General features: G+C 41.4%; 1 protein-coding gene across 1 annotated transcript; it reads right to left on the bottom strand.

Moving 5' to 3' along the window:
• Nucleotides 1–2,471: 2,471 nt before the first annotated feature.
• On the bottom strand, nt 2,472–25,217 carry cops7a (COP9 constitutive photomorphogenic homolog subunit 7A). The gene is made up of 8 exons (XM_047360560.1): nt 25,080–25,217; nt 17,355–17,477; nt 14,888–14,963; nt 13,242–13,330; nt 12,299–12,501; nt 12,094–12,199; nt 4,103–4,272; nt 2,472–2,972 (listed from the first exon to the last, which is right to left on the bottom strand). Exons 2-8 carry the CDS (start codon nt 17,475–17,477, stop codon nt 2,933–2,935), a joined length of 807 nt encoding a protein of 268 aa, XP_047216516.1. The 5' UTR covers nt 25,080–25,217; the 3' UTR covers nt 2,472–2,932.
• Nucleotides 25,218–26,474: the final 1,257 nt, after the last annotated feature.

The raw sequence follows: 26,474 nt of genomic DNA, 5'->3' as shown, positions 1-26,474 counted from the left end.
GTTTTAGCTCTGTGTGTGTTTATTTCAGTGCATGTTGAATGAATTCTCGAAGGAGCTGTGCAATCCTCAATGCTTTATGGGAAGGATAAAGCTTACACTGTGCATTTTAATAGATACACGTGTCTCCTAATCTTTCTCTCTCTGAAGTGAGCATTTAGTCCACTGCCTTGCATTGATTTTTAAACCTTTAGTCTTGGTATTAAAAAGTCCTGCATGTGCCAATCATGTTTGTAACCACTGAAAAGGAGAGGAGAATAAACCGTCTCCTTATCTCCTCACCTCATATGGATTCCTCGCGCTTTAGCAAGATTAACAGGGTGCTAAGCAAGAATTTCCTCTGTGTATGGTTTTTCAAACTAATGTCAATAAAATCAGGGTGGGAACAGGAAGAGAAATGCCATTCGACTGTTTTGAGATTCTCCACCAGTCTTGCTGGTGCATCTAGTGTTTACATCTCCTCGGGGCATTTTACTGATCAATCGGAGTAATGGATTGGCTGGGTTCCACTGGGAAGTTTTAATGGCTGGATGACATACATGCAGTGCCTCGCAGACGTATTCACCTCCGTAAAGTTTTCACAACTATAAACTTCAGAGAATTTTTTTAAATTGGGATTTAATGCGATAACACTGAAACAACAGAGAGCATGGTGATGGCAGCATCATGCTGTGGGGATGCATTGTTCAGTAAGGATAAGGAAGCTGGTCACATCCGATGGGAAGATGAATGGAGCTAAAGACATGGCGATCCTGGAAGAAAACCTGTTAAAGACTTGAAACTGGGGCTGTTCATCGTTTGGTCACTGGATTTCTTCCTCGGAAACCAGTAATGAAAAGAATATTTTGTGACTGTAGGAGGCGCTGTTTCTTCTGTACACCTTAAATTTGTTGTACCACAGATTTTTTCACAGCTAAGCAAATATAGACGAACGAACAATAACATCAACAATAACAATGAATATCTAAAAGTTTGAGTTTTGAAGCCAATTAATATTTTTTTTTAATTACATGTGAACCATACATTGTTACTACAATTTTGAGATGTAGAGAATACAGGACAATGTTTCATTTCTCTTTGCTGCTGGTTTTGTGATTTTATTTGTATTATTTGGAAATAAAAATCAAACCAAATTTTAATTTGAACTTTTTTCGACCACAAAAACTAGAAAAGTTGTATTTTATATTAATATTTAGCATTTTTACTAAAAAGTCACTTTTTTATTTCATTTCTTTCTTCTGATGCAGATGTTAGTTATATGTATATAGGAGATCAAACCAAATTTACAGTTTCCATGCTGGTATTTTAGTTTTTATTTTTAAAACTACTTTTTTCCTTACTTGTTTCTGATGGTAACATCCAATTATCAAAACATGCTCAGACCACAGAGGTTAACCTTCCTGCAGGATAACCACCCTAAACATACAGCCAAAGCTCCAATGTTAGGATGGCCTAGTCAAAGTCCACACCATAATCCAACTGAAGGGCAAGACTTGAAAATTGATATTCAGATGCCCTCTCTCCCCTGAGCTTGAGCTATTTTGCAAAGAAGAATGAATCAAAGGTTTTGTTTCTAGATGTGCCAAGGCGGTAGAGGTTCTTTAAAAGTCTTGCATCTGAAGTTGCAACCAGAAGTGGTTCTACAAGGTATTGACCCGTGGGGGCTGAACACCTTACATTTTAGTTTTACTTGTGAAAAAAAAAAATTTGTTTCTCACTTCTTAACTTTTTGCTGGTCTATCATATAAAATCCCGAAGATATATATTAAAGTTTGTGGTGGTAACATGAAAAAGAGAAATTCTTCTGCAATCTGTGATCACGATCAGCGCTGAGGTGCAGGTCGTCCGGTCGACCTCAATTCTCCAACATCACTTTCACTCAAACACCTTGAGAGGTGTACAGCTGCTAAAAGTCACAGCTCCGATGTTGTGAAAGGAAATGAAGCTCAACACACCGACTGAAATTAACACCTCTTTTTATAGAGGCGAGGTTGGATGATGGAGGAAAAGGGGGAATTTAGAAAGATGCAGGGTTAAATGGAACAGGATAATTTCCCCATCTGGTTGCTTGTCACCATTGCTGCTGGTCAGCTATTTGCCACCATTAATGTCACGGAGGATGAAGGGAGGAGAATTTAAAGGAAACATAATCTAAAGAGGCAGCAGGCATGATTAAGGCAATCTTGATAGTGATAGAGGTACAAAGAAGAGTTGCAGGAAATTTAGACATTGAAATAAGAGTCTTCTGGGCGAAATGTATAAAATACGAATGCGCTTGCCGTCTGCAGGCACTGTTAGTGCACAGGGGAAGTCTCGGCTATATAATACTTTAATCCCTTTGGGACATGCCCTAATTAATGACTTGACCTCCTAACAGGTAGCCCCCTTTTGTGAGTTAACATTTACTAGTGAGCCCTCCAGAGATGCACTCTGAAGTACATTTAATAAAAGTGACATTAACAAGACAGCCGAGATGAATAGCAAGCTTCTTTTTATTTTCCAACAACTTATAATTTGATTTTATACAAGTTTTAACCCAGCAGAGAGAAGAAAAAACAACAACAAATCAGCTGAAAATTTATCTAAACCAAAAGATACAGACAAAAACATAAACTTTAAATACACTGATCCTGTTTCTGGTCAAAGGCAACTGACTCCTACTGCAGACGATTCTGTCCTCGTGTGTTTCAAGTGCTTTTATTTACATTGAAAGTCTGTGCAGAAGCGGACGTCACAGCTGCTTCATTCATCCCCCAGGCGCTTATTTCTGAATCTGTAGACAGTAGATTTGTTAACAAAATTTCCACTGAAGAAGTGTGGTTGATCTGCAGAGGTGGGTCTCCAAGAATAGTGGCTTGCATTGTTTTTAAGTATCTGTCCGTAAATTAGCGAGTGTCCATCAGTGCGGCTGTCCTCGCATCCTAATCTCTCTTCCTCAGTTGGACTTGGACCAGATCTTTCCACTCCCACGCAGCCTGTTTGGGACACAGCCAATTAAAACAAACACAAAAAAAAACACTGAATTGATGCTTTATTTGAGATTTATCCATATAATTATTTTGCTTTCACCCTGTTCTACAGGGAGGGGCAGGAAACCACAGAACTGATGCAACCTGGATGCAAAGATGTTAAAATATTCCACATTAATATTCAACATGCTTTAACGGGAAGGGATCCGAGTTGATTTTCTCTCTCAGCAAATTAAGAAGAAATTTGGCTAATAAAATGTTTCTAATTATAACTGCGGAATTACAAATGTAATCATTTCAAAAAGCCCAATTAGAGAAGGTGTGTCAGAAGGTATTTAAATGTGAGGATTGAGGTTAAGCTAATTCATTTGGATTTGAAAACGTGGAGTGGATCTCCATCTGAATGAGACACTGCAGTGAATGGTGGAAATTACAGGGGCTCCGTGTTTCACCAAAATGTACCAGGAAGCCGGCTTTCAGTTCAGCAGGAAAACAAACAGCCCCTCGGCTGATCACCAGAGGGGGAAACGGCTCTTTCGGGAAGCGAGCGCGCGGGCCATTCGTGCATCCAGTGACATTTTACAATTCAGGACAGATGTGAAATTAGCCGTGGGTAATACGGCTGGATGGAGGCAGAGCAGAGGAAGGGATTTATGGAGCAGGGTTATAATGGTACAGCGAAACACTGGTGAGTATCTGATAATAAAAGTAGTTGTGGCAGACACACTTAAATCAGCAGCTTTCTTTTTACTGTAAAAAACAAAAACAAATGGTTAAATCTCAATAAGAGTGGATTAAAGGAAAAAAACCCGCCAAATGCTGCTTTTTGTTCCAGATTTTTGACTTGTAATAATAAACATTTCCTGCTTCAAAATGAAAAATAAAAACCTCAACTTCATTTAAAAGACACAAGTAAGATCTGAATAAAACATCATGTTAGCGCGTTTTTCAACAAGGCCACTCATGTCCAATGTGTGAAGCCGTGAAACATAATGAACTTTCAATCCAAACACTATTTACACTGCTGGTTTCTGTTGTTCAAGCCCAGTAAAAGCCAAACAGAACCCAGAGAGGCTCATTTGTGTGGAAATTATTAGGCTGCCACCAAATAAGAAATCAGATGTAAGAGCACTCACCCTTTAACCTTCGAAGCCTTTTTGCCTGGTTGTCGTGGTTCCTGAGAGGAGGCGGGGTCTCGTGGCTCTGCAGGCTGGTCAGCGTCCTGATTGGATGCTGCTCCGGCAGGGGCGGGGCCTGAGGATGGAGACGCGGCGCTGGCCTTTAACGTTTTTTGTAGGTTTGAGACCTGATGTAAAAGAGAAAAGACAAACACACCTTTACTTCACCTTCACAGGCTGCACGGTGGCGCAGTTGGTAGCACTGTTGCCTTGCAGCAAGAAGGTCCTGGGTTTGATTCCCAGCTGGGGGTCTTTCTGCATGGAGTTTGCATGTTCTCCCCGTGCATGCGTGGGTTCTCACCGGGTACTCCGGCTTCCTCCCACAGTCCAAAGACATGTCTGTTAGGTTAATTGGTAACTCTAAATTGCCTGTGGAATAAGCGGTAGAAAATGACTGACTGACTGACCTTTACTTCTTCTCAAGTCTCTAAAAATCCTTATAAAGACAAATAAGTTCCCCCTGTTACACACACGTAACTTAGGTCCATGTTAAGTAATAATGGGTATTAAAAAAACCACTCTATTATTCCTTAGAAACAAATCTAAAACATTTTTTTATATATATTGAACTTTTTAAGCGGATCAGAGTTTCTCAGATTAATTAGTAATCCATGACTTCTTGTTTCCTAGGGGTATAAATATGACATGTAAGAGACCCATTACATGGAGCCACCAGACTGGGCGAGAACCCATATTTATTTTGTCCCAACAGACAGACAGCAGGATGAGATCGAGCTTTGTGGCAGTAAAAACTTCAGTGGCATTAAACAAAGGATCCATAAGAACCATCAGCTCCGGCGCCCCCCGGGGCTGTGTTCTCTCCCCACTCTTCTTCTCTCTCTACACAAATGTCTGCACCTCAGCGAAACTCCTGAAATTTATAGATGACACCACTGTTACTGATCTGATTCGAGACAATGACGGCTCTCATACAGAAAGGCGGTGAATCGACTGGTCCACTGGTTTGGTCAGAATCACCTGGAGCTTAACCCACTCAAGACAGTGGAGATAATTGTAGGCTTCCAGAGGACAACCCCCACACCGCCTATCCTCACCATCCTCAACGACACTGTTTACTGTGGACCACGTCTGGTTCCTAGGAACCACTCTGTCTTCAACTTGAGGTGGTCCTCACACATAAACGCTGATTGAAAGAAGCCCCATCAGAGACCTTCTTCCTGTGGCTCCTCAGGAAGTACAACCTTCCACAGGTGCTGCTGGTCATCTTCTACACTGTTTGGCTTGGTTTCATCCACAAAACAGAAAACTGCAACAAACAATCGGGTCTCCAGAAAGTACCATCAAGACTGACCTTCCCTCCACCCTGGACTTGTACAGGTCTAGGGTCAGGAAAAGGTCAGCCAACATCTCTGTAGAGCCCATATATCCTGGACACAAACTGTTTAGGCTTTTACCTTCGGGTCAGCACTAAAGAGCACTATTTACAAAAACCATCCACCACAGAGACAGTTTCTTTCCTCAGGCTGTCTCTCTGATGAACAGAGTGCCCAGATCAATGGATACCAGGCATTTGCACTAATTCTACTTTGTCTTCCTCTTATGTAGAAAGAATACAAAATATAAACATATTACCAAAAAATAATTTTTATTTCTATTTTTATATATTTAGACCTAAAATCTCCTTTTTTAGACCAAAGTGGAAGTCAAATTCCTTGTTTATGTGCAAAATCTTGGTGAATAAAGCCGATTCTGAATATGTAGAAAGCACCTCATGCCGACTGCTAAGTATGGTAGAGGATATGTGATGCTGTGGACAAATTTCTCTTCTTTTTTACATTTCAGTACAAAAAGTACTTCTTGAACCACCACTTTAACGTGGTGGAGGGGTTTGAGTGCTCAAATGATCCTAGAGGCTATGTTGTCTGGGGCCTAAATGCCCCTGGTAGGGTCTCCCATGGCAAACAGGCTCTAGGTGATGGGTCAGACAAAGAGTGGTTTAAGAATCCCTCATGAAGAACAAAATATCGAGGCACGTGACGTCGCCCGGTACGGCGGAGCCGGGGTCCCACCCTGGAGCCAGGCCTGGGGTCGGGATTTGTCGGAGAGCGCCTGGTGGCCGGGTTGCTCCTCGCGGGACCCGGCCGGGCCAAGCCCGAACGAGAGACGCGAGACCATCCCCCAGTGGGTCCACCACCTGCAGGGGGAACCGTGAGGGACCGGTGCAAAGAGGATTGGGTGGCGGACAAAGGTGGTGACCTCAGCGGCCCGATCCCCGGATGCTTAGGCTGGCTCTAGGGACGTGGAATGTCACCTCGCTGGGGGGGGAAGGAGCCTGAGCTTGTGCGGGAGGTCGAGAGATATCGACTAGAAATAGTCGGGCTCGCCTCCACGCACAGCGTGGGCTCTGGAACCCATCTCCTTGAGAGGGGTTGGACTCTGTTCTACTCTGGAGTGGCCCATGGGGAGAGGCGGCGGGCTGGTGTGGGTTTGCTTGTTGCCCCCCAGCTCAGCCGTCTCGTGTTGGGGTTTACCCCAGTGGATGAGAGGGTTGTGTCCCTGCGCCTTCGGGTTGGGGAGAGGTCTCTGACTATCATTTCAGCCTACGGGCCGAGTGGTAGTGCAGAGTACCCGACCTTCCTGGCGTCCTTGTCGGGGGTGCTGGATAGTGCCCCTCCCGTGGACTCCATTATTCTGCAGGGGGACTTCAACGCCCACGTGGGGAACGACAGTGACACTTGGAGAGGCGTGATCGGGAGGAATGGCCTCCCCGATCTGAATCCGAGTGGTGTTTTGTTATTGGACTTCTGTGCTAGTCACGGATTGTCCATAACGAACACCATGTTCAAACATAAGGGTGTCCATCAGTGGACTTGGCACCAGGACACCCTAGGCAGAAGGTCGATGATCGACTTTGTTGTCGTATCATCAGAACTTCGGCCGCATGTTTTGGACACTCGGGTGAAGAGAGGGGATGAGCTGTCCACTGATCATCACCTGGTGGTGAGTTGGATCCGCTGGAGGAGGAGAAAGCCGGACAGACTTGGCAGGCCCAAGCGCATAGTGAGGGTCTGCTGGGAACGCCTGGCAGAGCCCTCGGCCAGGGATGTATTCAACTCCCACTTCCGGGAGAGCTTCGACCAGATCCCGGGGGATGTTGGAGACATAGAGTCCGAGTGGACCATGTTCTCCGCATCTATTGTCGATGCTGCTGCCCGTAGCTGCGGCCATAAGGTCTGCGGTGCCTGTCGCGGCGGCAATCCCAGAACCCGGTGGTGGACACAGGCAGTAAGGGATGCTGTTAAGCTGAAGAAGGAGTCCTATCGGCTGTGGTTGGCTTGTGGGACTCCTGAGGCGGCTGACGGGTACCGTGAGGCCAAGCGTGCTGCGGCCCGCGCTGTGGCAGAGGCAAGAACTCGGGCCTGGGAGGAGTTCGGTGAGGCCATGGAGAAGGACTACCGGTTGGCCTCGAAGAGATTCTGGCAAACCGTCCGGCGCCTCTGGAGGGGGAAGCAGTGCTTTGCCAACACTGTTTATAGTGGGGGCGGGAGACTGCTGACCTCGACTGAGGACATTATCGGGCGGTGGAAGGAGTACTTCGAAGATCTCCTCAATCCTGCCATCACGCATTCCGTGGTGGTAACAGAGGCTGGGGACTCGGGGTTGGACTCTTTCATCACCCAGGCTGAAGTCACCGAGGTGGTTAAAAAACTCCGCGGTGGCAAGGCTTCGGGGGTGGATGAGATCCGCCCTGAGTACCTCAAGTCTCTGGATGTTGTAGGGCTGTCATGGTTGACACGTCTCTTCAACATTGCGTGGCGGTCGGGGACAGTGCCTCCGGACTGGCAGACTGGGGTGGTGGTCCCCCTTCATAAGAAGGGTGACCGGAGGGTGTGTTCCAACTACAGGAGGATCACACTCCTCAGCCTCCCTGGTAAGGCCTACGCCAGGGTATTGGAGAGGAGAGTCTGACCGATAGTCGAACCTCGGCTTCAGGAGGAGCAGTGTGGTTTTCGTCCCGGCCGTGGAACACTGGACCAGCTCTATACCCTCTACAGGGTGCTCGAGGGTTCATGGGAGTTTGCCCAACCGGTTCACATGTGTTTTGTGGACCTGGAGAAGGCATTCGACTGTGTCCCTCGTGATGCCCTGTAGGGGGTGCTCCAGGAGTATGGAATCGGGGGACCTTTACTAGGGGCCATCCCTGTACGAGTGGAGCAGGAGTTTGGTCCGCATTGCCGGCACTAAGTCGGACCTGTTCCCAGTGCATGTTGGACTCCGGCAGGGCTGCCCTTTGTCACCGGTCCTGTTCATAACTGTTATGGACAGGATTTCTAGACGCAGCCAAGGGCCGGAGGGGGTCGGGTTTGGGGACCAGTGGATTTCGTCTCTTCTTTTTGCGGATGACGTGGTCCTGCTGGCCCCCTCTAGCCAAGACCTACAGCATGCGCTGTGGCGGTTCGCAGCCGAGTGTGAAGCGGCTGGGATGAGGATCAGCTCCTCCAAGTCCGAGGCCATGGTACTCGACCGGAAAAGGGTGGCTTGTCCTCTTCAGGTTGGAGGGGAGTTCCTGCCTCAAGTGGAGGAGTTTAAGTATCTCGGGGTCTTGTTCACGAGTGAGGGAAGAATGGAGCGGGAGATTGACAGACGGATCGGTGCGGCTGCCACAATAATGGGGGCGCTGTGCCGGTCCGTTGTGGTGAAGAGAGAGCTGAGCCGAAAAGCAAAGCTCTCAATTTACTAGTCGGTCTACGTTCCTACCCTCACCTATGGCCATGAACTTTGGGTCATGACCGAAAGAACGAGATCCCGGATACAAGCGGCTGAAATGAGCTTCCTCCGTAGGGTGGCCGAGCACTCCCTTAGAGATAGGGTGAGGAGCTCGGCCGTCCGGGAGGGGCTCGGAGTAGAGCCGCTGCTCCTCCACATCGAGAGGAGCCAGTTGAGGTGGCTCGGGCATCTATACCGGATGTCTCCTGGACGCCTTCCTCGGGAGGTGTTCCAGGCACGTCCCACCGGGAGGAGGCCCAGGGGACGGCCCAGGACACGCTGGAGGGACTATGTCTCTCGGCTGGCCTGGGAACGCCTTGAGCTCCCCCTGGAGGAACTGGAGGAGGTTTCTGGAGAGAGGGACGTCTGTTGAGTCTGCTGCCCCCGCGACCCGGTCCCAGATAAGCGGAAGACGACGAGTACGAGTACAAGTACAAAACGTTGACCCTAGCTGTGTTTTGTGACAACATTGAAATTGATTTCAGATTGTTGTAAAGGGTTATTTCACAGATTTTTTTTTTTGCCATGCAGAAAAATTGTTGTCGATAATGGTTGCAATATTTAAGTGTGGACTAGATTTTTCTACATTAAAAATTCTTCAAACTATTCGTTATCTGTTAAAAAACTCTAAAGGAAGATGGACATATTGATCCCGGACAGTAACAATTGCTTAAATACCACACAAGGATCAGCTCAGGTCAGACATCTTAGCAGCAAGTCACATCTATCCTGAGATACTCCTGACTATACCTTCAACATCTACCAGATCACTGCTGCAGACCAAGACCATAAAAGGTGCTCACTAACCACCTAGAAAACAACAACAGCCTCAGGTTTTTACATTTCAGAGGCACATATCTTATTTTTTAAGATGTGTTCTGATGGGAGTGGATCTGCATTTATACGGTGACAGCATGTAGTTACGTTTCCAGTCTGTATTGATCATATATGATCATTAATTTGTGATTTTCTGGCCTCACGTAAACAATAAAGCGGTACTCTTCTGTCATTACCTCGTGTAAACTGAATTCAAACTCTGGGAACGTGTTTTGTAGCTGGAGTCTGTGTGGAAATGTTATGCTGATGCTATTATATTATGGTGGATAATAAAACTCAAGATGCAGAGATCAGCAGTGATAGATCATAACACACACATTGTTTTGAAAGCAGAGAAAGAGGCACACTTGGTACTTTAAGAACATACCGGGTGGCAAACACACTTGACAAGATGAACTTGGTCTGTAAACGAAGCCTCACAACAGTGAAATACTGTGATAATACAGCTAATATAAGGAACCATGTTTACTATTTTGATCCTGGTATAAAGCTTCCTACAGGGAAACGCATGCTCAGCTCTCAACTCTGCATTTTAATTAAGAGGTGAAAAACCACCACAGACAAGTTTTATTGCTCAAAATATACGACTATATTACTCCAGCAAGTGTTGGAGGCTTTGTGTAACGTGCACAGCAATGACTTTGTTACTTTTACATTGCTGATGCAAACTTTCATCAAGAAGAACATGGCTGATTTTTTCAAAATGTAGTAAATAAGGTGGGGAATTCTGACTAATTGTACTAACAAGTACTTGTAGTTATTTAGGGTGTTGTTTGTGCAGGAGTCTGAGATGCACATTTCCATCAATCACGGGTCATTAATAGGTTAGAGATAATTGCAACTGAATCAACGAGCACAGCAAAGATTCACACCTCTAATATGTCCCATCGCTCCTGTTTTTAGATTGTTGTTCTGCTGAGACTTTACACAGCTCCTCTGCTGTAGAAAGATTGAATTCTGTAACCTCTAAAGATGATGATTTTATTCTAACACAACTGTACCACTCATACAGTGCCTTGCAAAACATTTCATCCAAATGTTGGCACATTACAACCACAAAGCTCAATACATTTTAATGGGATTTAATGCGACAAACCAAAACCAAGTAGGAAGTGGAAGGAAGACGATACTTGATTTCCAGATGTTTTTACAAATGATATTTAAAGCATGTTATGCAACTGCATTCAACCCCACTGAGACAATAGCTTCTGGAGCTACACATCTTTTGGGGTGTGTCTCTACCAGCTGCACACACCTAGAGGTGAAAATGTTTGCTAATTGTTTACAAAACATCTAAATCTCAGTCAGAATGGACTGAGAGCGTCTGTGTAGATCAGTCTTCAAGTCTTCCCACAGATTCTCAGTTGCATTTAGCCTGGACTTTGACTGGGCCATTTTACTACATGAATACCCTTTGGTCTCAATCATCCATTGAAGCTCTAGCTGTATGTTTAGGATTGTTGTAATGCTTGAGAATGAACCTCCTTCCCAGTCTCAAGCCTCCAACAGGTTTTCTTCCACGATTGTCCTGTATTTAACTTCCCTGTCCCTAAAAAAGAAAAGCATCCCCAGAGCATCATGCTGCCACCGCCATGTTTCACTGTAGAAATTATGATTTTAGTGTGATAAAATCTATTAAGTTTTCTATCTACTCATTAGGTGAGTTCTAAAAGCAATTGATTACACAAAATCTTCTTCAGGATTATCGGAGTAATAGGAGCAATGCCACACTTTTCAGGTTTTTATTTAAAACAAAATCAAACAATTTATTCTTTTCTTTTCATTTTAAGGCCGTGCATAACTTTGTGTTGATCCACCACATAAAGCTGTGGCTGTATCATGAAAGATATAACCAATGGTTCTTTGGTGCTATTACTTCTGCACGGCTCTGTACTTCCTCTGTGCATTTAGTGTTAAACCAGGACCTAAAATGAATACTAGACTGGCGTGTCAGTTTCTGTGTCTGCCTGCAGTGTTTGTGTTAGATCTCAGGGAACAACAGGAAGGTAAAAATGCAAATGGCTTCAAATCATTTAAATAAATGTGAAAACTGAGAATGCAATAATCTAAAAAAAATATATATATATATATATCCATCAGTAGCGTTCTTATGTATGGTGGAAGATCATGTTTTTATTACTAATAAACACTCTGTCCCATTACTTAGACTGGAAGTGGAACAGAGAGGGATTGTTCTGCCAGTATAAACTGGGAGGGGATTATAGCAGATGGGGGGAAAAAATGGGAGATAAGCAGTCACGAGGAAACTAAAATAACAAAGACAGCCAGGAGCAAAAAATAAATGTTGAAGAAGAGACATTTATTTACCCTAATTCTGGAGGGAAAGAAAACAAGACTGCAGGGTAACGAGATGAAGGACCAACCTCTGTTTCCACTTGAACTTTGACCTTTAGTTGGTTCTCTCTGTACTGGTTCGCCCTCGAGACCTGCTCCTCGATGCCGCACAGAACTGCCTCACAACCTGTACACCTAAAAGCCACAGAGAAAGGTGGAGGTACACCGGGGATCAGAAAACAAGAAACAGAAAAAAAAAAGCAGTTTGGAAAGATAAATGCAGTTGATACTAACCACTCCTGCAGTGTGTTGATTATGTTTGGGAGCTCGTTAGGGCCAAGGTCGCGACCTACGCTGCAGTCCACCTCCACCTGCTGGTTCCTCTGGTCCAGCTTGCCCTGGATGATGTCGCAGTAAACCGCTTCAATCAACAGGTCTTCCAGCTCCCGCACATTCTTTAGCTCGAGCTGCTGAAGCAGCAACGAGTATGGCAGGCACTGTGGGGAAAAAAACCCGAGACATAAAGCAGTATAAACCTTCATATTCTCAAGTCTATTGAAACTGATAGCAACTTTGATTGTACCTAAATGGTTTGCAGAACAAAAACATCCAATAAAAATGCTCATTTGCCTAAATGTTACCGCTGTAGGAAGATGAAAGGAGTCTAAATTCTCACAATTCGTTTATTGGCAATTAAGAGATGTCGAGACTGCATTCAGAGGAAGCAGTGACACAAAACAGGGAGCAGGAGTGAGAGTAAAAAAGAACTGTGAATCAATTATTTAACAGGAGCCGAGACAGAAAAGGGCATAAAGAAAGGTGCAGCGTAGTTGGAAAGTCCAAGGGAAAGAGGATTTCAAACATTGTTTCTTGTCATATGAAAGATTTAGAAGCAACCCGTATATAAAGAGCCTCATAATTTGGAAGAAACCTTTATGCTTATTTGTGTCTAATTTAGCTGATTTAAATACAGCTGGCAGCTTCAATCAAAGGCAACCTTACATGAACTTTAAAGGAATTGATTATCAGTCAGAATAAAATAGTAAAGCCATATTTAAAAGCAGGGCTGTCGATATATTATTGATATAAGAGCTCACTATTTAAAGCCTGCAGCGAAGCAGCAGAAGAAAAAAATGTATTCTCTATTCTTCTGTTGAGGGAAAAAAATAGAAATCAATACAAACTAACGGTTTATCTGCACTTCAGTGTTAAAACTAAAAGAAGAGAAATAATGAACCTTAAGGTTGGAAGCCAAGCTGATGATGGACAGATGACGGAGTTTGTTTCTCTGTGCTGGGGTCAGCTCTGGAAGAGAGGCCGCTCTCTCTACAGCACAGACAAAAAGATGATTGACAAACGGAGAAAGATAAACAAGAGTAGCAATAAAGGCTCAGGTTTTCACAGTCCTGGTACAAAATACACTCACTGGACACTTTATTTGGTACATCTGTTTAACTGCTTATTGACACAAAGAGCCAATCAGCCAATCACAAGCCAGCAATTCAACACATTCAGGCTTCTAGTTGTGGAGAGGTCATGCTGAAGTTCAAACTGAGAATGAGGAAGAGAGGGGTTTGTTTGGGCCAGATGGTCTGAGTATTTCACAAACTGACGATCCTCTGGGATTTTCACACAGAACCATCTCTCAGGTTTACAGAGAATCACCAGAAAAACGAGAACATATCCAGTGAGCAGCAGTTGTATGGATGAACACGCCCTGGTGATTTTAGAAGAGACTTGGGCAGATAGGTTTAAAATGATGAAATAATCACTCGATATAACCGAGCTGAATACCACGTCTGAACATACGTCCAACCATGAAGCAGATGGGTTGCAGCAGCAGAAGACCACACCAGGTGCCACTCCTGTCAGAACAGGAAACTAAGACTACAAATCCCACAGAATCAACAAAATCAGCCCATTACAGATTGGAAAAATCCTGCCTGGTCCGATGAGTCTTGATTTCAGGTGCAACATTCAGAAGACAGGATCAGATTTTGGTGTAAACAACATGAAAGCGTGGACTTATTCTTTTGGGCCCCTTGATATCAGCTGAGCATGGTTTAGATGTCACAGCCTATCCAAGTATTGTCCTTTATTTTCCACTGTGTTCCTATCTACTGATAGCTACTTCCAGCTAGATCAGGCACTATGTTAAAAAGCTCATTTCATCTGTCTGCAACTGGTTTCTTGCAGTCAGGGCCAATCAAGCTGAATATCGTCATTGATGTCATTTGCAAAACACCTAAACAATCAAAAACAACGGAAACTGTTCCATACTTTGAGATCCAGTGTTACAGAGTGTTGGCCTTTAAAGCAGTCAAAAAACAGAGCTGGGAGAAAAGTCTGGAGCAGGTTTGACTCCAGTGACCGTCTCTCCTGCAGACCTGCTCCCCTGAGAATAAAACTCAGACCCTCCTGAGACCACAGCTCTGACAGCTCCACTACACAGTCTTATGAAAGTGAAATCACTTCCTCACACTGTGACCCAGAAGGCGGGAGCAGTAAAGTAGGCTATGCAATTTTTCCTACCAGATAATTTTCATTTTCAACATTCAATTAAACACATTTATTAAGATTTCACTTCTTACACTCATTATGCTTTATGTAGAGGACAAATTAAGTCCCAACAGATTAGATTAGACAGTTCGTTCCTACCAGTCTTGCTGTGACAGACAATTATCTGATAATAGGAACACTAGCCTAAAGAAATGAAAGTGTGCCCCGTTATTTTACAGTTAATAAACTACCCCTCGTTCTTCATATGAGAAACTTCAAAACCTCCATGTTAAAGTGGCTCCCTTGCTACAGAGAAATACAGCTCAATAAAAGGGTTTCAGGGCTACTCTATTACTTATTTACATAGTGCTGCCACTGCAGTACCTTTGTAGTCGCAGTAGGTTCCATAGGCGAAGAGGTTCAGCAGCTGATACACTGGTGCATGAGGGCCATTCTCCAGCTGTGGGTCAGAGGGAAGATGAAAGAGAAAACGATGTGGCAGCATACAACAGATGACGAACTATGCAACTGCATTTGAGATAAGTCTTATATAAGCACACTGAGCAGGTCTGGCAGGAGGTCTGTGGAACTGAAAAGGACTCATAAAAATGAATGTTTTCCATATTTAAAAATATTCACTTGAATACAAAGAGGATCGGATTATTATGGAAGGCAATGCTGTCCCTGGTGAGCTTTTGATTCTGAGCAGATTTAAGATCTCTGCTCAAATCATTCCCATACTGTTACCCAACCACTGACTAGACTAGAAAAGGAGTTTGAATAAAAACCCGTGTTGCCTCTTAGGAACTATCCTGGAATGTCCTAGATTCCCACCAGAACAGGCATGGCGATTGCTTTTCTGCGGCTTGTTTCGGTTCAGCCACGCGTTTCCTGAACCTTAAAACGTAAATGCGCCTCACAGAAATGCATTTATCTTCTATAACTCTATCATAGACTTAAGGAATGCCGAGTACGTCCGTAGAGAAAATGAAGTAAGCATTCTGTCTGATAACCCAGTGAGAGAGAAAGACAAAAGACGACATCCTCTAAATGAAAGCATGTCTTTGTTTTGCTAGAACAAAGCTCCATGCAGGGGGACAATGTGTAATTAGATAATGTTATCAACTCATCTAACAATAAAATGGAACTGAAACATGATGATAATCTATGAGAGAGGACTTTAGATAAAACTACTTTGTCTGATAAGTACAATATAAATATAGAAGCATGTTTAAGCGAAGAATTCAGAGGAAAAACTGAGGTAAAGCTTTGTACTGTTTAGGTGTTTTTCTTTTGTTCAGAGCCACTTTAACATAATTATTAATGTTTGGAAAATTCCTTAAGGCTTCAATAAAACACAAAGATTAAGACAATAAATTATAAGGATAAATTGCAGCGAAATATCCATCAGGTAATACATTAAAGCAAGGAACACATTTTTCTAATATACTTTAATGTTTTTCATTTAGACTGAACAGTCACAAAATCTTAACTTTTGTGTTAACATGTGTGTGTCCCAATCACCATATCACCCTAGGTATTTTTCTATTTGCCCGTATGCACTAAACACTGAGCTGCACATTTTACAGCTGCATCCTCAGACATTTAATTTCACAAAACTGTCTTCAATTTTCTGCAGTGATGCTCGTCCTCAATTTTACCGGCATAAAACCACATTATGGTCATTCACCAGCAGAAGACAAACACAAGTTCATTGCTGGGCTCATAAAAGGGCTCCAAATCATTTGCAAACATTATAACTGGTCTGGCATTTTCTCCATTCTTACCTGGACTTGTCTGTGTGTTCCCCTGTAAGTCCAGACTTAATTCATAGGATGATGTTAACCAGGAACAGTGCATGCACTTTGATCACTGAACCCGCAACAATAACAAAAAACCCCACTTTACCCCTACAGCGCCTTGCAAAAATATTCACACCCAATTGACTAAAACTAAAGATGATATATTTTAGGGGGGATTTTATGTGACAGATCAACATAAAGTTGAGCTTCATTGTGAAGTGGAAGGTAAAAGATACGCAGTTTTCGTCTCAAATGTTTACATACAAAAATCTGAATAGTGTGGCGTGCATTTGTGTTCAGCCTCCCTTTAGTGGAATATTCTTAAAGAAAATCCAGTGCAAAAACTAACCTTGAGAAGTCAAATTAGTAATAAAAATCACTTTTGTGTAAATTAATCTCAGTAAAAATACTGCTGTACAACTAAGAAAAAGTTTATAATTATAAGCTGCTTTGTGTTGGTCTGTCATGGAAAATCCCAATAAAATACTTTGTAGTTTGTGGTTCTAACGTAACAAAAACATAAGAAACATTAAGCTGTATGAATTATTTAACACAATAAAAACAGTATATAAGAAATGTATTTCAGAGTGGTTTTGATAAAAGGTTGAGCTAAATGTACAACAATATGCTATTTGCACAACTGATCCCTCTGGTTGGTCAGTTTGTCCTAGATTAACTGGCGGTGAAGCTCAGTTATGACTGAGAAACTTTTGGTGGATGCCCCATTACCTCACAGAGTAAAACAACTGACATATAGTACATGTCAACATGTGAACGGGGCAGGTTTACAACCTCAACTAGAAACAAACTGTTTTTCCTCGGTTATATTTTGGTCTGAACAGCAGGAACCTGGGCAACACGCTGAGAACACAGAGGCTAGTTTGGGTTAAATGAATGAATGTGCACAAATAAGTTGAGTCCCAACCACATTTTCTGGTCTTTGTCCTGATTTTTCAACTGCACTAAAAAGGTGAACATTTATTAGGTTTAGATTAGTCAAACTATAAAATAAAAATAGCATTTTTTTCATATAAACCTGGCGTGTTTACCTCTCTGACATTAGGCAGTTCCAGGATGTCAGAGAAAACATAGAGGCCCGGAGTCTCCAGCAGAGAGCTGACAGCCTGGGCCAGAGCCGAGCCTGACAGAGACAGGAGCTGCTCCACCTCCATCTGAAGACAGGGGATATAAACATGAGACACAAATAGAAGGTCAGACAATACGGTAAGAAACACGAGACAAGGAACTGTTGGAGGACAAGAAAAAAACAACACTAATAAGTAGATGTGCTCCAATCAGGCCTTTCTCAGCCAATATCTATTTGTTTTTCTTTGAGACTTACTATATTTCAGTGTGTTTCCATAAGACCTGTTACACCTAAAAAAGTGCTGCAGGTTCCTTTATAGAGAAAGAAGTTTTGAAAACTTTTTAAATAAGGAATTACATGTTAACCCCCGAGTTAGGCCTCAAAGCACCTTTCCAAATAGTTAATGTATCTCTAAAAACTACATACTTCATTAAGACAGTTTGAGAACATTATCTTGAAAGATTCCTCCTTCAGGAACTTAAAGACAACCAAAATGTTGTTTAGATGTATTGTTTGCAAATCTGTTAGCTCATGGTGGCCATCTGTAAGGCAGGAGAGAGAAACTTTAGACTGATGAGTTTATGTTAAGGCGAATGCAGACAGCCCACAACATTGTACATATTAGTAAAAACAAAAGACTGAGGCAAACACAGGTTAAAAGCAAAAGATATTATCACAATGTTCAAAAATAATATTCCAACTACACGTTTTCCTATGCACACAACTCTGTTTGCCAGCAAGGTCCTTACTGGTTTGCAAAGCTTCAAGCCTCCACATCCTCTGCATGCAGTGTTATCTAATTTTAAAGAGGTTCAGATGCTCTTTGCTTGTTAAAATGACATCTACATGGGCAAACAATCACCCTCTCCGTTAATATCCAACAGCCAGCGACTCCCGACCCAAGCACGTGACAGTCCGACTACCTGAAGTCCCACACAGGTAGCAGAGGAGTGGCGGCAACACTCGACAGCACCACTGTGGGCTACGTGTGTAATGAATGTGAAGTAGAGCATGTATATTAACTTATTCCCGGCAAAAAAAAGCATGATGCAAAAGCGCTTAGAACTGAAGGCTAAAGCAGAATAATTACTCAAGTAGTGAAATAAATCTATGTGGGCTTCAAGCAAACAATTGGAAATTAGAAAGTACAAGAAATTAAACACAAAAAAATATTCCCTCAGATATGACCTCATCATTATTTTACACATTTTAATTTAAACCCAACACAAAAAATATGATACAATATATTAAGAAATGGATGCAAGTTTACTCTCACTATCTTACATTTCAGAAGTGATTTAACTAAGAAGCATTCCTGTGTGAGGAGGTGCTACATTAGCTTTGATTGGCTATCTTCATTCCCAGCAGATACTAGGACAGAACAAAACTAATACAGATGTTTGATAAAATCATTGCAATTGCATCAGGCTGGCTTCATTACCTCAGGGTACTTACTAAACTGAAGGCAAAAGGGAGAGAGGAAAAAAAAACTCACTGGTGCTAAAACTCGTATCCTTGGTCTCCTGTTCAGGTTAGTCTTGATGATGGTAAAAATGATTATATTTTCATGCAAACACGCCTATCTTTCACATGTTGTCCCTCTGGATCACCATCAAAGAAGACCAAAGAGCATCTTCCCAGGCAGAATGAACAGATGATTGCACATATGTTGCAACCGAGAAAATTAACCTGTCGCGCGCTCCCAAAAAAACAGTGCTTCTTGATATTCTAGGTATGTTTCAAAGGCAAACGTATTTATGAACAAAACGCAAAAACCCGATGAATATCACTGAGACATCATGGAATCTACAGAACAAGGAAAGTTCTTTGATTTTTACATTAGTTAAATTTTTACAAGACAGTTGGAAGTTTGATGATCAAACATGATTAAAATTATGGAAGCAAATCGTTACCATATTTCAAATGAAAAAGCATTTCCAGAAATGCTTTTTCATTTTAAGAATGTGGCTGCATTATTTGACCCATAAATAAAATTAGTAATCAATCATCCTATTTGCATTTTAATTTTCTTCACGACTGCACATTTTATGCCATAATCAAAAAGAAAACAAAGCAGACATTGCTTTTTCGTTTTCGTGGTCTGCCCGCAAAGTACTGCCCAGAACTCGAAAATGGAAAAGCATTCCAAGCGGCGGGCGCAGCAGAGTGACGTCAGCAGCCGCTCTTCCTCAGCTCCCTGCTGACCGAGCTACCCATCTTGTTCGGTGGGAGGCGCTGTGCACGTCTGCATTGCATTACATTGCAAACGTGCAGAGAAATTGATTGAATTGCAGCAGGGCCGAGCTCAATTTGTGGCAGTGACAGGCAGAACTGGTAGTTCCGCCACAGCCTGCCACCGGAACTGCCACAGCCTGCTGCAGGGTGGCAGGGGATTCTGCGAGGATGCCAGAAGGTGCCAGACCGGCTGTATAAACTTGCCAATGCAGTTGCCGCTGTTTTTGTGGAAGCTGATGCTGATTATTGGCAAACGGGATGTCATTGTTGTTATAGCCTGTTACCTTTAAATAATGATTTCATTATTGATTATTATTTAATAAACAGCTTTAGACCCATAACATAAGGTGATTGTATTTACTTGACATGGAAAATAAATAGCACTATGTGTATGTGTGACGTGTTGAAAGGATGATGAAGATTTATTGCACAAACAGCCGGTTTATTATAGAGCACGAGCAGCTATTCTGAATCGTCACTCACAGAAAATTATAAATAAATGCTTAAAAACACGCTGGATGTCCCAGGCCATGAGGATGCCACCAGAACTACCAGTTCTTCCTGCCAGTGCCACAAATTGAGCTCCTCCCTGATGCAATTCAATCAATTTCTCGGCACGTTTGCAATGTAATGCAATGCAGACGTGCACAGCGCCCCCTACTGAACAAGATGGGTAGCTCGGTCAGCAGGGAGCTGAGGAAAAGCGGCTGCTGACGTCACTCTTCTGCGCCCGCCGCTCTGAATGCTTTTTCGTTTTCGAGTTCTGGGCAGTACTTTGCGGACAGACCACGAAAACGAAAAAGCAATGTCTGCTTTGTTTTCTTTTTGATTATGGCATAAAATGTGCAGTCATGAAGAAGAAAATGCAAATAGGATGATTGATTACTAATTTTATTTATGGGTCAAATAATGCAGCCACATTCTTAAAATGAAAAAGCATTTCTGAAAATGCTTTTTCATTTGAAATATGGTAACGATTTGCTTCCATACAAAATGACAACGTTCAGCCATTTGATTCCACTGCTGTGATTTTATGTTATACAGCAGCACACTTAATAGCAGACCTGCACAATGAATCAAAGTGGAGTCATGGCAACATCAGTGTGTGCAATATTACAATCACAATGGACTGCTTGGATACAACACTTCAAATGTTATAGTAGGAAGGAGTTGCAGTCAGAAGGAGTTTGTTTATAGCCATATTTAATATAGATCTTAGCCCAGGATCAGAAAAATCATGGAGTAGTGGGGACATGGATGATGGAAATAAAAAAACATAAAACCTACATTATCATAATATTCAACAAGAATATTGCTGTCATGTTTTCCTAAAATCCTGCAGCCCTACGTATTAGTAAAGTTTTCAAAAGATGTAACTATTATAAGCAGTTAATCTCTTTCTCCTCTATAATCCTTTTACACCAAATGTCTCTGATGATTATCAGCCCCACTCTGATTTTTATTTTTTAAACACAAGGCAATGTGCCATCACTGGCAGAATACACTTTATGATCTTATAAAGAGGTGGTACATTTTATTCAGAGCAAACATCACATGTCTTCACTGTGAAGCTGAAACATGTCTACAACCAGAACAGGAAATCTATAATCCTAAAGCTGTCTAACAGCAATAAGTATTATTATCTATGGCAAAAGGGTGATGCTATTTGGGGATAACAACGAAGACAAGGTAGCTGTCAAAAATACAGGAGGCATGGATAATCATCAATGTATTATTGCCAGTAACTAGAGGAAAAATGTGGTTCATTGTGGGTACAGCTGAGGTGGAGTGGAGAGGTCAGCAAACAGCAATGAGCTGGACTTACAAGAGTTGCAATAAAGTGCAAAAAATCCATTAAAATATGACAGAAATTTAACTGTTTTTTTTTTTATCCATCCAACTTTTATCTGGTGTAGGTCTATTGCTTAACTTCTGCCGCTTATCTCGGACATAAAAACAAAGAAAATGTACATATGTGTTCTCTTTAATTGTTTTGGGTAACTTTACCACTCAAAAATATATTAAATTACACAGGATTTTTTTTATCTACCTGTAGGGGTGAGCATCCCTCCCCACAGTACCTTTACCTGGAAAATGAGAAGGTAATTTCTTCGACCAGAGCTAGTGGGAGCCATAATAGGAGCTATTCTAGTAACAGATGAAAGTAAAAAAAGCTAAAAAAAAAAAAGCAGCAGATGCTATCAAAGATAAAAAATACTTATTTATAGCCAAATTTCACACACCTTTGTAGTAGAAATAAACTATAGCAGATTGTTTATGTAGTAAACTATAAGGTAGTTCATACAAGGTTTGTTGACTTAAAATTTAGTAAATATTACAAATACAAAAATAACATATTTCACAGAAATAAGGGGAGGTTTAGCACATTATGGCTTTGTTAGCTTCTGATTCACAGCGCGTATTTAAATGGTGGCAAACCTGTGGAAGCATTTTAAAGGCAACACATCAAATTCACCGCTTTCTTGTGTGACATTAGAGAATAAATCTAAAAAAAATAAATAAATCAGGCAATATATCTCCACAAGCCTCAGAGCACACCTGCTTAAGTCCTATTATGATTAATCGGATTAATCTTGATCAGTTGAGTATTGAAATACCGGTAATCATCAACTAATTTAGTAATTGAATAATCGTTAACTGGAGTATACAGACTCTAAAACATGCTATTTGCTGACAGAACAACCCACTCAGAGCAGTAGTCAAGCCAAATCTGTTGAAAAAATAAATACATTTTGCATTTAAGATAAGAAACCTTCTTTGTCTGTAAATATACTCTATCCAGAACTCCTCATAGCATAGCTTTAGCTTCACCTAGTTCAAATTTTGTCAAAAAAAAAAACCTCCTATTAAGCACCTGGCCTGAATGGCCACTCAGTGAGGAAGAGCCCATTACTCCAAAAGAAACATTGTGGTCTGATGAAACTACAATCAAAGTGTTTGACCATTGATACATCTGGAGAAAAAAGGGGGAAGCATGCAAGCCTAAGAACACCACTCTAAATTTAAAGTATGGACCAAACAACGTTATATAGAGTGACCTTCATTATGCTATGATTTCAGTTTGTTGGGGTCATCCATTTTGGGCAGATAGACCGTTTGGGCTTCGCAGTTCGACACACGCAGCTAAACAGACGTCACCCAGGATTATAAAACCCGCAGAAAATAAACTTTCGTTGCCATTTCCAGCGTGTCTAATGGGACGACGCAACGGAGGCGCATATCTGGAGAGACAAAACCTCACAGGCTAACTTTTCCTTCACACGGCCATTCCCGGAAGAGCTTGAAAGCTGGAAATCTGTCTGATACAAGGTCAGAAGATTCATATACCGATCAAAGACCCCGCCGACACTCCGGCGCAGGTGGAAACTCACAGAGGTTTTATTTATAAGGAGACCCCTTTGTTGATTCAGTCGTCTAAACGGTTCTTCATATTTTCCCCGTTTTTTTTAATTTTTTTTTATTGATCACGAATGTATGATCCCCCCGACCCATCCTTTAACCGTTGGAGAAAAGATATCAACGTCAAAATAATTTATTCTTTTTTTCATATTAAATTGGATAGGTGCATTTAGAGGTCTGAGCAGGATGAGTCATAGTTAAGGTGATTTAGGATCACCAATAGTTAATCCAAGGTATCAACTTGTTGCATGCAATACTGATTGAAGTGTTTTATGCTGTGCTGTTTTGATTTGCTGTGCAAGCGCTGCTGAATCGCGCAGTGCGGATGCGATCAGCAAGGTGCGTGTGTTTTGTCTGGCTGATCCCAAATCAGCCAGGAGTTAGAAATTGGACTTTTAAGTTTTCCATTCAAAGCAGCTGTGGTCTGGGCATCGTGGCTTGACCACTCCTTTGTCCCAGTTTTATTACTGGCCTTAGACTTTTATGACCCTTTGTTTGAGATTTGGCGCATTCAGCTGCTAGTGGCTAAGGGCGCAGCCTATATGCTAGCTGATCGCCGCTATCACCAGCACACCAGGAGGGCTTCTCTTTCCAAGTTAACCCAAATTGCACATTTTGTCCATAAAACTGCTGGTTTAATCTTCATAGAGACCCAATGCGCATGTATTTTCTTTTATTATTATTGTTAGGTAGTCATTTTTATCCATTTTGTGAAGAATAGTGCTTGTTAGTTAGGTGAAGATTTTTGGACCAGAGTAGTAATTATGTCAGGGCTATATGGTTTCAATAAATGTTCACATATATATTTAAGAGAAGCGTTTGCGTTTCGAGCAAGAGTGATTCATCTGTCAAAATATGGTCATCTTAGGTGAAGCGGTTGAATAAGCCGTGACATTTTGTGGTTTTAGTTAATAATTACCAATTATTAATGATAAATAACTAAATGTAATTTTTAAGGGCTTTGAGCCCATAATCACAACACCAGAGGACATATCTGCTTTCTATTCATAAGTAATGATTTTTGGTTAAGAAATTATTTTTCTGAATTATGATTTTTAAGAATAATTTTTGATAAATATGAATTAATCAATAATCATAATCCTTACAAGTCCGGTAGAAAATTTGTGAACAGACCTAACAAAGTGTATGTGGGTGTACAACTTGGCTCAGTAGTAGACCAGGCGCCCCATTTACAGAGCCTACAGTTCTTGAAGCAGTTGTGCTCGATTCGATTCCTGGACCATTTATTGCATGTCTTCCCCTTCTCTCTTAAGCCTTCTTGCTGTCAAGTTACTGATCAAATAGGGTCACTAGAGCCACAAAATCTTTTTAAAAAGTGCATGCGAGCAAGGCAGCCTATAATCCTGACTTAAACCAGTTCTGTGAGGAAATTCCAGCAACCAAACGTGAAAAGGATACCCAAATTGTTTGACCCAAGTCGTACAATTCAAATGCAATGCTACCGAATATATACCCATCCCAACACAAAAATTCGTCGTACAAATAGTTTTGCATTTAGTGATTACAATATGATTTTAGGGTGAAATGAATTGTGAGATTAATAAATTAAGTTAATAACGATAAATATGATGGGAATTTATACACAGGCTCACACTAACAAACTCAAGTTTCCTGTATTAGGCGTTAGCTGCAAAGCTAAAGTCACCGGCAAATCAATTATAAGAGGTATTACCTTACATGTCCACATAACACTATTGCAAACAGCAAAAAAAAAAAAAAAACAACAACATTAAATCTACGAAGGAATCCACCGTATATCTGGGAGCTTTAAACCGGTAATTCTTGCTAACATAGGAGTAAGTCTTTCGTCAAGCTCAACTGCTATGCTAGCCAGGATGCTAACAGATAAGCAACCGCAAGGTAACTGTTGACGTTAGGCCTCACTCTATTTTCAGCGTTCCTAATGATTAAACCATACAGCAACATTGCAAGGAAAGCATTACAACGCAAAAGTGATGCTAATTTTGGAATGGATTTTAAAACAGATTTTCTTTTTTGCCTTAAAAGGTACCTTGTTACGTTGGTTTCTAGCACTTAGCTTCTCTCCCGGTTGCTTCGCTCCGATGTCAACACACGCGACAACAATTCGACGTCTTCTGTGATTGGGTAATAACACACAGTGGGCGGGAAAACAAACGCTGTCAATCAACGCTAGTCTCGATCGTGTGATCGGTTAGGAGAAAACAGCGCCATCTAGTGGTGGTAGGATTAGCACAGGCTATATCAATAACCAGTGGTTCCCAAGACTGGAATTAACGCTGCTGTTCCGACATGATCTCAAAGACAGTCGCTAAATATTTAAAAGGATTATAAAAGGTCAAGCGTTGACCCAAACAAATGTGCTATCAGTCATACCTAAATCAATCAAGAAATCAGCATACAAGACTAGCATACAAGTCTGCAAAAGGTTGAGTGAAACTGCATTACACCTTCACATAAAACTCGAATGACTTAACATATTTTTGCAATGTTTCATATGTTTCCATATTAGTTTAATTGTTTACCATTTTCAGTTTTGTATTTATGAGTGTTATTTTTATCTTTTTCTCCTGTGTTTCTGTAATAACCCTTTATTGTCTTATTTGGCAATAAAGGACCGTTAATTACTGTATCTCACTATTATTTGTAAAAAAAAAAACATATGCAGTAACTTAAAAAGAACAAAATACGTAAAAGATAATCTAAATGACTCACACAATAGATGTAATATAAACAATGTACTTTCATTTAGTCAAAGTCACTGCAAACAGTACTAATGTGTTCAAATTAAGATAGCAAAAAACTGCATGGGACTGAGCACTGCCAGAAAAGACAGAAAACCAACAACATTTATTTTTCAAATTTAACACTTAAAATGAAATCCTCTTAAAATAATATTACCACATTTTATGATAATATTGAATTATTATGTATTTGATAGTAACACAGAATCATGTCTCTGAGTGACTGTCTAAGGTGGTATAGTCCACTCCATTTTCCCCAACTGGTGGTTGTCTGGCACTGAGTTCAACTGAGTCAAATTTCTGTGACAGAGACACAGTTGTCCTATTGTCCACCCATCTCTAGTCCCCAGAGCATCCTGCAAATAATACACAAGTATATGTAGTTACAATCCTTTAACACCAAAACTCAAAACCAACTTACATTTTCACTGTTACACATATCTTATTTTACTGGGAAGAATCTTTTGTTGCTATAGTTACAGTTTCAGCAGTGAAGCAATCCCTCACATCAACACCTTGAATACTAATACTTGAATAATATGAGGTATTTTTTAATTTAATTTTTCTGCATCTTCATGACATTTAAAAATATGCATTACCACTGATTGGCCCTGTGGGAATCAATTATAACAGGTTATGGTATGTTCTTGGATGACCTAACATCATATGTATATCCTTTAAAG

This window comes from Girardinichthys multiradiatus, chromosome 3, assembly GCF_021462225.1.
Source record: "Girardinichthys multiradiatus isolate DD_20200921_A chromosome 3, DD_fGirMul_XY1, whole genome shotgun sequence".
Classification (NCBI taxonomy): domain Eukaryota; kingdom Metazoa; phylum Chordata; class Actinopteri; order Cyprinodontiformes; family Goodeidae; genus Girardinichthys; species Girardinichthys multiradiatus.
Note: the sequence above shows the minus strand (reverse complement) of the source record. Positions and strands in the feature narration are given on the sequence as shown.